We start from the raw sequence: 16,413 nt of genomic DNA, 5'->3' as shown, positions 1-16,413 counted from the left end.
AGAGGAGCCAGGATGTGAGCCCAGGACTCGAGCCCAGCACTGCAGTATGTGCTGCAGGTGTCCCAGGTGGGGCTTCAGCCAGGGCACCAGACTCCTGCCTGTGGGGAGCAATCCGGACTGGACTAAGTTACTGAAATTAAGACTTATTCTATGCATCTGCTCTCCCACAACATGGCGTTGGGAGAGAAGTAAACAGCTTCCGCACAGCTGCCTCCAGTTCAACTAATAAACTGTAGGACTTGCTCCTGATTGGAGGAGAGCAGCGTGCTCGGCGTGTGGGCAGCCGAGTTGGGATTGGCGGAGGAGGACTATAAAGGAGGAGAGAGACGGCATGCACCAGGGAACATCTATGGGGAACATCTAAGGGAACCCGTGCAGCCCCCGAGAAAGCCGGCCGGCGGTGTGCCGCTCCCCTGCGGAAGTGGGGAATGTGGCTAGGGGGAACTGCCCTTCCACGGAGGTGGAAGGGATAGTAGCCAACCCGGGAAGAACCAGCAGCAAACCCGGGGAGGGCCGAGCAGACGAAAGAACAGCGCAGGGTCCTGTGTCGTTCCTCCACGAAGAGGGGGAGCGACACCTGCCCAGAGTTTCCAGATTCCTTCACACCAAAATAGAGCAAACTTACTTTCTGTTTCCATTTTCCATGACCTTCTGAAGTATCCTTGCATCTGCAATGACTACATCTAAATCAAAGGCTAAATATATGCAATAAAGTTCCAAGGTTCCCAGACAAATGAATTATTTAAGAAAAAAATGACAGAAGCCCTTAAAGTCCAAATTTTTTTATCGTCTTACAATAGCTACAAATCAAGAATTTATAATAGAAATTATAAAAATGATATTCTGAGCTTAGAAACACCTGCTAGCAACTTTGTTTATTTTATACTTATTTTTAAAAGATTTATTTTTTATTTGAAAGTCAGAGTCAGAGAGAGAGAGAGAGAAATAGAGAGAGAGAGAATGAGAAAGAGAGGTCTTCAATCTGCTGGTTCACTCCCCAAATGGCTGCAATGGCCAGAGCTGCGCCGATCTGAAGCCATGAGCCAGGAGCTTCTTCCGGGTCTCCCACATGGTTGCAGGGGCCCAACGACTTGGGCCATCTTCCACTGCCTTCCCAGGCCACAGCAGAGAGCTAGATCGGAAGTGGAGCAGCTGGGACTCGAACTGGCACCCATATGTGACTCCGGCACTGAAGGCGGTGGCTTTACTCACCACGCCACAGTGCCAGCCCCTGTTAGCAACTTTACACAGTGGGAGTTAATTGCTGAGAAACATCTAAGTAATAATCATTTCTTCAACTTCACATCATATATAAATGCTAATAATAGAAACTAAATGCTACAAACTAGTTAAATGAGTGAATGATGACTTTGTATAAAATCTTCATTTTATTTTGTATGAATCAGGAGCAAATTCAAGGAATAAATTACAGACAACATACCTGTCCATGAATAGGTGACACAGATCCAGGGGACACAGTGCGAGTAAAAGCGGATTTTTTTTGCCATGATGTATTAACAGTTAGGTTTGAAAAAGATACATTTTGATAATCAGTCACTGATGCTGGTTGATTTGAAGAAAGTGGTCTGCAAAGATAACATTTTAAGTTTGTTTACCTGTTTAGAAACTAATAAAATACTACCACTTATCAACTTGTTTGTGATACATACAGTATGTTTACAATTTGTGGAAAAAAAAGGAATTCATGAACAAACTACTGGCCGGCGCCGCGGCTCACTAGGCTAATCCTCCGCCTAGCGGCGCCGGCACACCGGGTTCTAGTCCCGGTCGGGGCGCCGGATTCTGTCCCGGTTGCCCCTCTTCCAGGCCAGCCCTCTGCTGTGGCCAGGGAGTGCAGTGGAGGATGGCCCAGGTGCTTGGGCCCTGCACCCCATGGGAGACCAGGAAAAGCACCTGACTCCTGGCTCCTGCCATCGGATCAGCGCGGTGCGCCGGCCGCGGCGGCCATTGGAGGGTGAACCAACGGCAAAGGAAGACCTTTCTCTCTGTCTCTCTCTCTCACTGTCCACTCTGCCTGTCAAAAAAAAAAAAAAAAAAAAAAAAAAATGAACAAACTACTAATCTATGTTATCACTGACTAAACGTTGGTATTAAATTTGGAACAAATAATATTCTTGGAGGTCCAGTCTAGTTTCGATTGTAACATGACAAAGTGGCAGGATGGCATACCTACATATTGGAGTTCACACACAGGCACAGCTACATGAATTCCTCTATTAGCTAAACACTTACTCAGAAGATGTTGAGGTAGCAGATAAGGATACTGTAGGAGGAAGTAAGGCCTTCTTAGGAGATACGGCTTTTTCACTTGATGGCATTTTTTCTACGTAATTGCATGGAAACCAACCGAAATTTCCTTGAAAACTACCATAAAGCCAACCAGGTTCTCCTATGGTTTTTTCATCAACCTAAGGGAAAAAAGGAAGCATTAACAGTGCTTAGAATCCACATATTTATAATGAAAATAGATGCAGACTATTATATAGTATTCTCATTTTCAGAATTAAGATCATTTAATCAAATAGCTATTTTCTACAAAAAAATCCTTTAAAAGATGTATTTAATTGAATAAAGAAATATTTATTTAATGGAATTAGTTATTTAATTTAAAAATTTCTTAGAAATTATTTATTTAATTGAATTACAAAGAGAGAGATCTTTCATCTGCTGGCTCACTCCCCAAATGATCACAAGGGTCAGGACTGGGCCAGGCTGAAGCCAAGATCCAAGAATTCCATCCAGGCCTCCCACATGAGTGGCAGGGGCCCAAGCACTTGGGTCATCCTTTGCTGGTTTCCCAAGTGCATTAGCGGGCAGCTGGATCAGAGGTGGAACTTAAATCAGCACTCAAATGTTGGTGTAACAGGCGGTGGCTTTATCTGTTGCACCACAACACTGGCCCTATGTTTTATAGACTAACAGTTATTATTTCTAGTGATTGACAAATTAACTTTTTACATTTAAAATTTCAGTGTTATCCAAGTTAATACATGAAAACAATTTACAACCACAAACAGCATCACACATGGCTTAAGATGGAAAACACTTGCCCTACTTGCTCTTTAGCCCTGATTCCCACTCCTAACAATAACTTGCTATTCTTACTGGTTTCTTCTGTATTTCTAAAGAACATACTCATACTGTTATTTCTTAAATTTTTTCAATCACAGACATTATCTACTGGCTTTGGTTTTGGAAAACAAAGATTTACCTTTCCATCACCGTATTTTCTTACTCTACCAATACTGTTGTATGTTAGAACTTGCTAGGTCACTGGGACACAAAACTTCAAACCTGATAAAATTAGATACAAGTAAAACAACCCTAAAAATTATACAGTGGGCTTTTACTGCCCGAGAGTCCACAGGCTTGGCAGCAGCTTGTACAGGGACATCCTGAACTGTTAAGACCAAACATGGTAAATTGCTGTCTTTGAAAACAATGAACAGCTGTCAAGGGGTCTTTGGCCTGTTCAGACCCACCTGACCGCAGTGGCCAGGGTATCTACATATAGGAAGACCCATTCCCCAGAAAAGAAGTTTAAAAAGTTGACTGCCTGCCGCCCTGGGGGCTGAACCTCTTTTCACACCCCTGTTTGCCATCCAAATGTGAATCTTACTTCTTCGGCCATGCTGTCCTGTGTACAATAAAGGCCTTTTCTGCCTTAACTGGCCACCTCCTCACCTAATTGGAACATATAAAAATTTGAGACTTAGCAATAGAAGATTTTTAAAAATTATATTTAATGTCTATTTTTATGATCCAATATTTCACATCTGAGTCATGTAGTTTCCTACTGATTGCAATTCCTTTCAATTTTTAAATTTCCGATAGTTGACCAATAGTTTTTTTTTTTTTTTTTTTTTTTTAAGATTTATTTATTTATTTGAAAGCAGGGTTACAGAGAGAGAGGGAGAGACAGAGATCTTTCATCCACTGGCTCACTACCCAAAAGGCCCCTATGGCCAGGGCTGGGCTAGGCAGAAGCCAAAAGCCTGGAACTTCATCCTGGTCTCCCACATGGCTGGCAGGGGTTCAAGCAACTTGGGTCATCTTCTGCTTTCCTAGGCACATTAGCAGGGAGCTGGCTTGGAAGTGGAGTCGCTGGGACTCAAACTGGTGCTCATATGGGGTGTGGGTCGCAGGTGGTAGTTTTATGCTACACCACAACACTGGCCACCATGACTGTTTTTTAACTTTGTTTTCTCTGGTTTTATTTCATGGACTTTTGACCTCTCTAACAGAACTATAAGATCTCTGAATACTGTTTTCCAAGTATAAAATATATTTCCCATACAGTGTGGCACCTCTGTCCTCATAGTTTGTGTCTTCCTCTGCTTCTTGGTTCCTGTCCCATAAACAAGGTTCACCACGGGCTTTCTTGCCTCAGGCTACACAGGTCCCAAACAGGCTCATCTGTACAGTGACCAGTTCTCTCTGTAATCCAAAAGCTATCCTCACAACTGATTTCTTCCAGGGGACACAACTCCCCATGTGACTATGCATCTGCACACTCCACTGCCAGCCTACACCAGACACCAGGCTACTGAGGTCACCTGATATTGAACTGTGTAAATCCCAACTATAAGCCAACATAAACCCTTTTTTTACGAAGAAGTTCCTCTCAGGGACTGGCAGCCTTTTATGAACACCCACTGTCTAAAATAGTATCTATCTGCTTAATTCAGAGTAAATGAATGTGCCAACTGTGCCTGTTCTCCACTCCATCTCCCATATACATCTAAAACAGATTTGATCTATTAACATTATGCAGAATCCATCACATTTTAGAAATAGCTTGAGGTATAATTAACAAAAATTTCATGTTTAAGTTGTTAGTGTTGGTTAAGTTAAATATGTGTGTACAATCACGATTAAAATAATGAACACATCCATCATTCCCAAAAGCTTCCTCTTGCTCCATTATAAGGCCTTCCTCTCGTCCTTCTCCTTGACCTTCACCCCATCTCCTAGAAAACACGTGGCTTGCTTCCTGTCCCTGTAGATGTTTTCATTTTACAGAATTTTATATAAATGTATATAATACATATCCTTTTCGTTTGCCGTTTTTGCCTAGCATAATTATTTTGAGATCTATCCATGTTGTGTTAAGTATGAACAGTTTATTTCTTTTTATTTCTGAGTGACATCATATCACATGGATATACCACACTGTTTATACTTTTACCTGCTGATGAACATTTGAATAAGTAAAGTTGCCACAAATATCTGTCTTTGCAAGCATACACTCTTTCAATTCTTGTAGATAAATACCTGGGACTGGAATGGCTGGGTCACACAGCACAAGTATGTTTAACTTTTTTTATTGTTAATAATGCTTTATTAATCTGCATTGTCTTATATAACTCCCATACTATGCAATTCTCTCATTTAAAGTATATGATTAAGTGGACTTTAGTATATTCACAAAATTATACAACCATTACTGTGATTAGCTATAGAACATTTTCCTCAAAAAGAAAACCTACTTCTTAAGATTCTAAAAAATCTTTGAGACCGGTGTTGTGGCACAACGGGTTAAGCTGCCACCTAGGACTCCTAATCCCATATTAAAGTACAAGTTGGAGGGGCTGCCGCTGTGGCATAGTGGGTAAAGCTGCTGCCTGCAGTGCCAGCATCCCATATGGTGCCGGTTTGAGTCCCAGCTGCTCCACTTCCCATCCAGCTCTCTGCTATGGCCTGGGAAAGCAGTAGAAGATGGCCCAAGTCCTTGGGCCCCTGCACCAACGTGGGAGACCCGGAAGAAGCTCCTGACTCCTGGCTTCAGATCGGTGCAGCTCCAGCCATTGCAGCCAACTGGGGAGTGAACCAGCGGATGGAAGACCTCGCCTCTCTCTCTCCCTTCTCTTTCTGTGTAACTCTGACATTCAAATAAATAAATGATCTTTAAAAAAAGGACACAATTAAAAGAATTCCAGTTACTTTTTTTAAAAAAAGTACAAGTTGGAGTCCCACTGCTCTGTTTCTGATCTCTGCTTAAGCAACTGGGAAGACAGAAGAAGGCAGCCTAAGTGCCTGGGCCCCTGCCACTCGTGTGGAAGACCCAGATGGAGTTCCTGGCTCTTGGCTTCAGTCTGGGCCAGCTCTGGCGGTTGCCGCCATTTGAGGAATGAACCCGTGGATGGAAGATCTTTCTTCCCCTCTTTCTCTGTTGCTCTTTCAAATAAATAATAAATCTTAAAAAAAATTTTGAGGAATCCAAAGTCATAAAGATTTTCTAATGTTTTCTTCTAGAAATTCCACCTTTAGGTTTTTAATTTGATCTATTTTGAGTTAATTTGTATACATGTTGCAAGGAATAAATCAAAATTCATATTTTTTGCAAATGGCTATCCCATTTGTGAAAAGATTATCCTTTTACCACTGAGTTGCTTTTGTACATTTGCTGTGTGTGTGCGCCTGGGTGTGTATTTATCTATTCTGCTCCATGATCTATTTCCTCTCTGAATGCTAATAACATAACTGTTTTTAACTGACTTATTTTTAAAAATAAATCTTAAATTGAGGTACCATAAAACTTCCAACTGTATTCTTCTTCTTCAAAGTTGTTTTGGTTTTGAATCAGACTGTCAATTTCCACCAAAAAAAGCCTGCTGGGAGTTTGATTAAAACAATCTTGAATCTATGCAACAATTTGAGAACCAATTTCTTCTCAATGTTGAATCTTCCAATCACAAACGCAATATATATTTCCATTTATTTCTGTCTTCAATTAAAAAATTATTTGCGAGGCAGAGAGAGAAAGAAGGGGGGGAGGGAGGGAGGGGGAGAGAGAGGAAGAGGGGGAGAGAGTGTCTTATCTACTGGTTCACTCCCTAAGTGTTGGAAATGGCACACTGGGGATTATCTTGGGTACTTGAGTTCTGGTATCATTAAACATTTACTACCTAACTGATAAACTACACCAAACTGCTGACAGTGCAGGAATGAAAGAAAACAGATATGGGCTACAGACTCTGGGCTATATTACTTTAATTTACTAAGAAAATGAGCAGTGATGAAAGTCCTAGGAACTCTTTCAACTATGTCAAACTGGCTTTCTCAAACACTATTCCCTACATCTTCTCTTATTCATCCATTTTACATGGATTTTAACAGTACAATAAAGACCTTTTGTTTCAAGAAACAAATGGCCTGTATCCAGTTAGGACTGGAGAATCTAACTCCTTCAACTCTTTCAAAAGCTGCTAGAAAATAATAAGCCCCCACCCCCATTTTACTGTTAATTTAGTAAAATAACAAGATCGGTATGGCACAGTAGAAAGAACACTTGATTTGGAAATCAGAAGACGTGTACTTGCACCCTTCTGGTACTGTGGAGCTGACGGTTACAATCTCCAGGGGGCCTATGCTTCCTCTGCTAGAACAGGGCAATCGTAGCTGTCCAAGGCAGCTCTGAGGGATATAGGAAGGCCAAACAGGTAATATTGAAGAAATCCTCTTTTAATTATTTATTAATTTTTTGACAGGCAGAGTTAGACAGTGAGAGAGAGAGACAGAGAGAAAGGTCTTCCTTCCGTTGGTTCACCCCCCAGATGGCTGCTACGCCCAGCGTGCTGCACCGATCCGAAGCCAGGAGCCAGGTGCTTCCTCCTGGTCTCCCATGCAGGTGCAGGGCCCAAGCACTTGGGCCATCCTCCACTGCCTTCCCGGGCCACAGCAGAGAGCTGGACTGGAAGAGGGGTAACCGGGACAGAATCTGGCGCCAACAACCAGGACTAGAACCTGGTGTGCCGGCGCCGCAAGGCGGAGGATTAGCCAAGTGAGCATGTATTTGACAGTCAGAGTTACATAAAGAAAGGGCGAGACAGAGGGATCTTCCATCCATTGGTCTACTCCCCAGATGGCCACAATGGTGGGGAACGGGCCAGGCCAAAGCAGTAGCCAGGAACTTCTTCCAGGTCTCCCACATGAGAAGCAGAGGCGTAGGTACTTGGACCATCTTCCAATGCTTTTCCCAGACCATTAGTAGGGCGCTAGATTAGAAATGGAGCAGCCTGGACACAAACTAGCTTTACCAGCTATGCCAGAATGCTGACCCTTTAGGAAATATTTTAGAAGCATAAATAACCACATAAAAATTATACCCAATATCATTATAGAAAATAACATATTGTATTATATTTAGCTTACTTAAGAAAAAAAAAACCCTTTGTTTCCTACCTGAATTATATCCCCAGAATTGAAACTCATCTCATCATGGTTCCTTGCTTCAAAGGGGTATAATGCTCTATAATTCACCAAAGCATTAGCTGTCTCACCTAAAAAGAAAATTGTCATTATTTGCTACTTTTATGTATATATATTTTTGCTATGACTCAATTGAGAATTCTTTAAATTTAAAAGAAAAACACCGAGTATCAAACACTATAATGGAAATCCATTTGATAGGCTTGTTAGGATTTAAATATCTTGACCAATCATATCATCAATATAAAAGCAAATAAGGATGTTCATGTAAAATGAACTTGCAGACTGAGGGAAGAAGGTAGGGAGGAGTGGCCAGGCTGAGCTGTACTAAGAGGAAGAAAAGACTAAGCAAAGGGAGATGTGGTTTGATCTGTGGGACTCAGAATATGACAAGAAAGAGATGAACAAAAGGCAGGTCACAAATGAGAAGCTCAGCAAGTAAACTGGGTTAGCTGCAGAAAGATCCACAGATTGATCAGTGTGGAAGAAAAGCAGCAGAAGGGCCCCCCAAATGGAGACAATACTACAAATATTTTGTTGTGCATATTTTTATTATTTATTTGACAGAAAGAGAGCAAGTGAGCTGCCTACTCAATTGCCAAATGCCCACAACAGGGCTCAAGGCAGAACTCAGGGGTTGGGAATTCAATCCAATTCTCGTACGTGGACAGTAGGACCCAACTAGAGCCATCCACTGCCTCTCAGGGTCTGCGTTAGCAGGAAGCTGGGGTCAGGAGCAGAGCCAGGTATCAGACCCAGGAACTCTGATGTGGGATGCTAATGACCCAACTGGCATCTTAACCAGTAGGCCAAATGTCCACACCACACTGCTCAGTTTTAGAATAAATGCTTTTTAATAAACTAGTGAAGTTTTCAACACATTCTATCATTAATATAGATCAAAGTGTTATGCACACAAAAGAGAAATAATAATATAGTATTATAGGAATAGACTCTGAGGTAAATCAAAACAAGATTACGTATTCTGAGAAAAAACACCACTGTGCAAAGATTTCTGTTATTTCATTAAAATAAACAGCTTATGAAGCCAGTGCTGTGGTATAGTAGGCTAAACCTCTGCTTGCAGTACTGGCATCCCATATGGGCGCTGGTTCGTGTCCCAGCTGCTCCTCTTCTGATCCAGCTCTCTGCTTACAGCCTGGGAAAGCAGTAGCGGATGGCTGAAGCATCTGGGCCCCTGCACCCACACAGGACACATGGAAGAAGCCCCCCAGCTCCTGGCTTCAGATCAGCCAAGCCCCGGCCATTGCGGCTGTTTGGGGAAATAAACCAGCAGATGGAAGAGCTCTCTCTCTCTCTCCTTCTGTCTGTTAACTCTACCTCTCAAATAAATAGATAAAATCTTAAAAAAAAAAAAAATAGCTTATTTACAATGGTTGAATACAATACTTAAAACTGTTTACATCAGTTACCAAATGTCAGGATTGTTTTCACAGTTACTCAGAGACAATGACCTTTTTTTTTTTTAAGACTTGTTTGTTTATTTGAAAGAGTTACACATAGAGAAAAGGAGAGGCAGAGAGAGAGACAGAAGTCTTCCATCCAATGGTTCACTCCCCAGCTGGCTGCAACAGCCAGAGCTGTGCCAATCCGAAGCCAGGAGCTTCTTCTGGGTCTCCCATGTGGGTGCAGGAGCCCAAGGACTTGGGCCATCTTCTACTGCTTTCCCAGGCCATGGCAGAGAGCTGGATGGGAAGTGGAGCAGCTGGGACTCAAACCGGTGCCCATATGGGATGCCAGCACTGCAGGCGGCAGCTTTACCCACTATGCCACAGTGCTGGTCCCATGACCTTCTTTTCTCCTGTTAATATTTCCACCCTCAGGCTATTCTAATAAGTGAAGCTTAATTTAGCAAAGGTTTTCTTTTTTTACTCTAACCATTTTTCTGCTTCAATTTTCATCCTTTTTAGTGTGTCATCTGATCTTATATTTTTATTTTTGTTAATTCAAGAGACAGAAAGAGGGACAGAGATAGACAGAGAGTGATCTCCCATCTGCCAGTTCACTCCCCAAATGCCTATAATGACCACAGCTGGACCAGGCTGAAGCCAGGAGCCAGGAACTCCAAATGTGTCTGCCACGTGGGTGACAGGGATCCAACCCCTGCTGCCTCCCAGGCTGCATGTCAGCAGGAAGCTGGAGTCAAAAACCACTGGAGGTCAACTCAGACACTCCGATATGGGAGGTGGGCATCTCAAACAGTCTTAAACACTGGCCCAAAAGCTCACCCCAAGATCTTTTTCTCATATTGTTTTTGTTGCTATGTGTCAGAAAAGCCAAACTTGTTATTTTTATTCCTATTCTTACCTGGTTTCCCCTCAGCTTTCCGTTCCTCTTCTTGAATTTTTTCTTGTTTTTTTTCTTCCTGGAGTCGCTTTTGTTTTTCTTCTTCCTCCCTTCTAAGACTTTCTCTCCATAAGTTTTCTTTTCCTTGCTTTGCTTTCCTATATGTAAAAGAAAAGTTTGCAGAATGACCTAAACCATATTTTACATTAAATAAAGTATAATAGAAGATCTGGTTCTTGTCTAGGCAAAAAACTAGTAAAGCATATAGGGATGGGGATAGGAACGGGGATCAAGGACGAAGCGTGCCCGGGGCCCTGCGCTTCTTCCCTGGCCTCTTGCCAGGACAGGGCTTGCTGTAGCCCTGCGCCTCCAGGGCTCATGGCCTTCGGGCCATGTGCTCTAGGCTTCCTGGCCTAGATGCTCATCCACGTGGCTGGTTCCTGGTGCTTGGTATGAACCCCTATTCACCTCTCTCCCCTAAATAAAGCTCTCACTCTCTTATATACCTTTCTTACTAAATAAAAGCTTAAAAAAAAAAAAAAAAGGATGAAGCGGAGAACTAAGCAGTATCAGCCAATGTGAGGAGGAGCCTTGGCCTAAGGCTGAGCTGCGGTGTATGACTGACATCATCTTGCACCCTCCAATTTACTCCTGCCTGCTTGTCTCTAAACAAAGAAAAAAAAGGTGTGTGTGTGGGGGAATATGAAATGGAACATTCAGCAAACCAATCTTTTTTTTTTTTTTTTTTGACAGGCAGAGTGGACAGTGAGAGAGAGAGACAGAGAGAAAGGTCTTCCTTTGCCGTTGGTTCACCCTCCAATGGCCGCCGCGGCCGGCGCGCTGCGGCCGGCGCACCGCGCTGATCCGATGGCAGGAGCCAGGAGCCAGGTGCTTTTCCTGGTCTCCCATGGGGTGCAGGGCCCAAGCACTTGGGCCATCCTCCACTGCACTCCCTGGCCACAGCAGAGAGCTGGCCTGGAAGAGGGGCAACCGGGACAGAATCCGGCGCCCCGACCGGGACTAGAACCCGGTGTGCCGGCGCCGCAAGGCGGAGGATTAGCCTAGTGAGCCGCGGCGCCGGCCAGCAAACCAATCTAACAATTACATTTACATCTCCTTCTTCTAAGGGAGCTGCACAAGGATTGCCTCCCAGCTTTTACTTCCACTATCCCATCTAATCTCTGGCTCTGGGATCCAATCATTGCTGCTGAAATAGTTAAGATTATCTGGTATTCTGCTACCACTTCAAAAAGTCTTTTGGGGCCAGCACTTGACCTACTGCTTAGGACACTGGTTGGAGTGTCTGTGTTTGATTCCATAATCTGGCTCCTAATTAATTCCAGGTTCCTGTCAATGCAGACTCTGGGAGGCTAGAGGTAGAGGCCCAAGTTTTTGGTCCTTACCCTCCACACAGGAGACCTGGATGAACTCCCAGTTCCCAGCTTTTCCCTCACTGAGTTCTAGCCATTGTGGGCACTTGGGGTATAAACCAGTAGTTGGGAACTGTTAGTAAACTGGTAATGTTTTTTCTGTGGCACCATCTATGCCCCAGACGCCATCTTAGGCTCTGGCTCCCATCACAACCTTGCACAGTAAGCTTCAGTCCTAAGCCCTATGGCCCAACCACAGGTGTCAGCTCCACCCCTACCCTAATGGGATTCACTGCTCCTATTTCCCTGCCCCCTGGCTAAGGTATAACAGGATCTGCTTCCAGCACACATCTCTCTCCTGATCCTCCTGATCTCTTTCTCTCTTATTCTCTCACCCTCTCCCCCTGGCCAGTAGGGCTTCCCCCACCCTACAGTAAACCTTTCCCTTAACTCTGGTGTTGGGTGTGTTTTGTGGTGGTCTTACAGGAGCTGTCTATCTATCTCTTTTTCTTTCAAATTAAAAAAAAAGTCCTTTTCATTCACTTAGATAATATTTTTCCTTTATATATTTGTGTTTCGGTACATATTTCTATGACATTTGATATAAAACTGTTGTTTGATATCCAGCCAATCTATAATCAGACTTAATTATTTTAGTGTTAAAACTAATATACATTATACTTGTATTTTTATGATCTTCATCAGAGCTGCCACCACTCAACTTAGTACCTTCTCCAAGCCTTAGCATGTGAAGTCTTTAGGTAAATGGTTCTAGACTTCAGATATCAGAAAAATGCCTTATTTCTTGCTATACATGGAGGCAATTGCCATTTCTCAGTGGTAATTGCCATTTCTCAGATAATTGGATCAACATGCATTTAACACAGTGTTATTCTATAAAATTAAGCATTTGGATTTTATGATCTCTCAGGAAATAGTAACAGATTTATTTATTATACAGAAATGGACTAATGAGTGTTTACTATGTACAAAACATTATACTTGGCTCTTTAGCTACATTATTATTATTATTATTATTATATTTTTAAAGATTTATTTATTTGAAAGGCAGAGTTACAGAAGGCAGAGAGAGAGAGGTCTTCCATCTGCTGATTTACTCCCTTTGAATGGCTACAATAGCCATAGCTGTGCTGATCCAAAGCCAGGAGCCAGGAGTTTCTTCCAGGACTCCCACATGGGTGCAGGGGCCCAAGCACTTGGGCCATCTTCTACTGCTTTCCCAGGCCATAGCAGAGACTGGAATGGAAGTGGAGCAGCAGGGACATGAACGGGAACACATATGGGATGCTGGCACTGCAGGCGGTTGCTTAACACCCTATGCCACAGCGCCAGCCCCTTTAGATATGTTATTTTAATTAACACAATTATTAATGAGCTATACATTCCTGTGTCTTTTATCAAATGGAAAAGTTGAAGCGTAAAAAGGGAAAGTGATCTAGCCAAGTTCACCCATGTAGTAAGTGGCAGGTCAGGTCTGACTCCAGAGTCTCTCTTTTTCACTAACAGAACATAAACTCAGTCCCTGAAGGTAGTACTAAACTTATACAATTTAGAATTTGATTACCACACTAAGATAACTGTTACATTTTCACAGTTAAACTAAAGACTTGGGAAACAAAGTTAGAATTCTAACAGCAATATAAATTTATCAGCTATTTTACCTTGCAGCCTCATCTTCTAGTTTCTTTTTCTGTATTAGCTCTGATCTTTTTCTTTCAATTTCCTTCAGCTTGTCATGTTTGATCTTATGAAGCTGTTCAAGGGCTAACTGCTGTGTATGATAGCTTTCTCTCAGTTCCTGAAGAGAAGATAAAAATAAGTCAATATGCAAATGATTCAAATGCTTTTGTGTTACGTAGTACTGTGGTATTTGAATCGAAAGAGAAACTCCTAAAGCAAGTTAAACTAAAAAGATTAAATGTTTTAAACAAATTTTCATTTTAAAAGTGAATACAGTAAGTATGCCCATTAAGACAAATACATGTTAAAATCATTTTCTTTCACATCAAGTAATTCTGTGATTTGGGATCTTATTTGCAACAAAAAAAGCAATCCACTAAAAATATGGGGGATACAATTTGCTTGTCATTTATTTGAAGAGGAATGGTCTTTATTCATGTTTTTACATACATAGTTTAAACAAGTTACCAATAACTTTTATCCAATAAGATCATGAACTAAATATAGAAGCAATTATTAAATAACTTAGTTCAAAGCTAAGAATGTAACAGATAATGTCTGCCTAAGATCTTGACCAGAATTCAAAATAATAAAAAAAGTATTCCAAATAGATGTTGAAATAAACAATCGATTACTGAGCATCTAATTGTGTGCAAAGTGTTATGAAGGACTCAAAGGTGATCCGATCCAAAGCTTCCTGACTTACAAGTCTATGGTTCAATTTCAAAGTAAAAAAAAAACTTGGGGCCAGCGCCATGGCTCACTTGGCTAATCCTCTGCCTGCGGCGCCGGCACACCAGGCTCTAGTCCCGGTTGGGGCGCCGGATTCTGTCCAGGCTGCTCCTCTTCCAGGCCAGCTCTCTGCTGTGGCCCGGGAGGGCAGTGGAGGATGGCCCAAGTGCTTGGGCCCTGCACCCCATGGGAGACCAGGAGAAGCACCTGGCTCCTGGCTTCGGCTCAGCACAACTCCAGCTGTAGCGGCCATTTAGGGGGTGAACCAACGGAAGGATGACCTTTCTCTCTGTCTCTCCCTCTCACTTTCTGTAACTCAACCTTTCAAATAAATAAATAAATAAATAATCTTAAAAAAAAAAAAAACTTGCCAAAATGTGTGCTTTCACTAATGCCTCAGAAGAAGCTTGTGACTATCTTATCTGTTCAGCATTTTCTCCCTTCCTCTAACAACAACTTCCTTCCTTAGGGAAGCTCATCTCCTGCCCATCCCCACCCACACCCTACGTGGTTTTGGTGCATCCCTGTGGCCCACTGCTCCTTCCACTGCCTCCCAGGCAGGATCATTATACCTGGCTTGAACAGGCACAACACCTCACTCCCTGCTAAGAATGACTGGTGCAAAGGACATGAACTGGACCCAAGCCAGGCCAGGCTCTGTTCCTGGGATTCACATAGACTGAAGGTGACAGAAACTTATTTCCCTGAGCATGTTAAACTGAGATAAAGGAAACCTGAGGAGACCATGAACAAAAGGAAAAAAAGAGAAGCAAAGATTAGAGACAGAGGTGAAGAGAGAGGGAGTGTGGGCCATTACAGATATTTGAGAAGCAAACTAATGGACAGAAGCATTTCCTCTCTCGGTCTCTCTGCTTTCGTGTGTGTGTGTGTGTGTGTGTGTGTGTGTCACTCTGTTTCAAATGAATGTGTTAAAAAAATAAATGTAAAGGTTGAAAATAAGAGGATGAAAAAGGGTATACTCTCAATATTGGAAAAGGCAGACTTCAAGGCAAGAAGCATTTATAGAGGAACATGTCCCAGTGATGAAATGATCCACGATGTTGTAACAGTTTTGAATTTGTATGTGCGTAGTAACATAGCCTGAAAATCTATAAAGAGAAAACCTAACAAAACTATATGAGGAAAAGACAAACCCATACTCAAAGTACGGGATTCAATCATACCAATCATCGTAACTAACAGAAAATCAGCAATGCAATCACTCGCAGTCAGAACTTCTGAAGGTTTTTTTTTTTTTTTTTTTTTTTTAATCTTTTTAGTAGATATCGGCAGTCCATGAACTCAGGAACAAAATTAATCTTTACTTTCACTAACTTCTATCTGAAATGTGACATTTCTTTGAATTCCAAACACTTGTAATAAGCAACAAACCACAGTAACATTAACTATACTTGTGACTTCTCTTGCCAAGTAAAAGAAATCAGATATTTTCTTATATACTATTGACACCTTAGTATCACACTTTTTTTTTTTTTTTTTTTTTTAACAGGCAGATTTAGACAGTGAGAGAGAGAGGCAGAGAGGAAGGTCTTCCTTTTCCGTTGGTTCACTCCCAAAATGGCCGCTACGGCCAGTGTGCTGCACCGATCCAAAGCCAGGAGCCAGGTGCTTCCTCCTGGTCTCCCATGGGGTGCAGGGCCCAAGCACTTGGGCCATCCTCCACTGCCTTCCCGGGCCACAGCAGAGAGCTGGACTGGAAGAGGAGCAACCAGGACAGAATCCGGTGCCCCCAACTGGGACTAGAATCCGGGGTGCCGGAGCCGCAGGCGGAGGATTAGCCTATTGAGCCGTGGCACCAGCCCATACATACATCTTGACTTCAAAATGATGGTATTGAAATCTATTACTAGATTTTATTATTTGGCTTGCAGTGAAGCATACATATAAATGTATCACAAAACAGTTTAAAAAATGTCTCATCACTCTCATAACTGGTTTTTAAAATAATGCTTTATATGTCACTTTCTTCCCTTAAAATATGACTTCAGGAAAAGGTCTTGAGACACTGCAGGACTGTGGAAGCTTCCCTGGCATAAATATGGTTAGGTGG

At 42.4% G+C, this 16,413-nt stretch overlaps 1 protein-coding gene across 21 annotated transcripts in view; it reads right to left on the bottom strand.

Moving 5' to 3' along the window:
• ITSN2 (intersectin 2) overlaps window positions 1-16,413 on the bottom strand; it is a 169,815-nt gene that overhangs the window by 61,052 nt on the left and 92,350 nt on the right. For all 21 annotated transcript variants that reach the window (XM_070069353.2, XM_070069357.2, XM_070069350.2 and 18 more), the window contains 5 exons: window positions 13,592-13,728; window positions 10,561-10,697; window positions 8,206-8,303; window positions 2,254-2,429; window positions 1,442-1,586 (listed from right to left, as the gene is read on the bottom strand). In XM_070069353.2, coding sequence (XP_069925454.2) covers window positions 1,442-1,586; window positions 2,254-2,429; window positions 8,206-8,303; window positions 10,561-10,697; window positions 13,592-13,728 — 693 coding nt within the window. The remainder of the gene's footprint in view (window positions 1-1,441; window positions 1,587-2,253; window positions 2,430-8,205; window positions 8,304-10,560; window positions 10,698-13,591; window positions 13,729-16,413) is intronic.

Source organism: Oryctolagus cuniculus, chromosome 2 (assembly GCF_051225735.1).
Source record: "Oryctolagus cuniculus isolate XC-2025 breed Fujian yellow rabbit chromosome 2, ASM5122573v1, whole genome shotgun sequence".
In the NCBI taxonomy this organism is placed as follows: domain Eukaryota; kingdom Metazoa; phylum Chordata; class Mammalia; order Lagomorpha; family Leporidae; genus Oryctolagus; species Oryctolagus cuniculus.
This window is presented reverse-complemented; position numbering and strand designations above follow the sequence as displayed.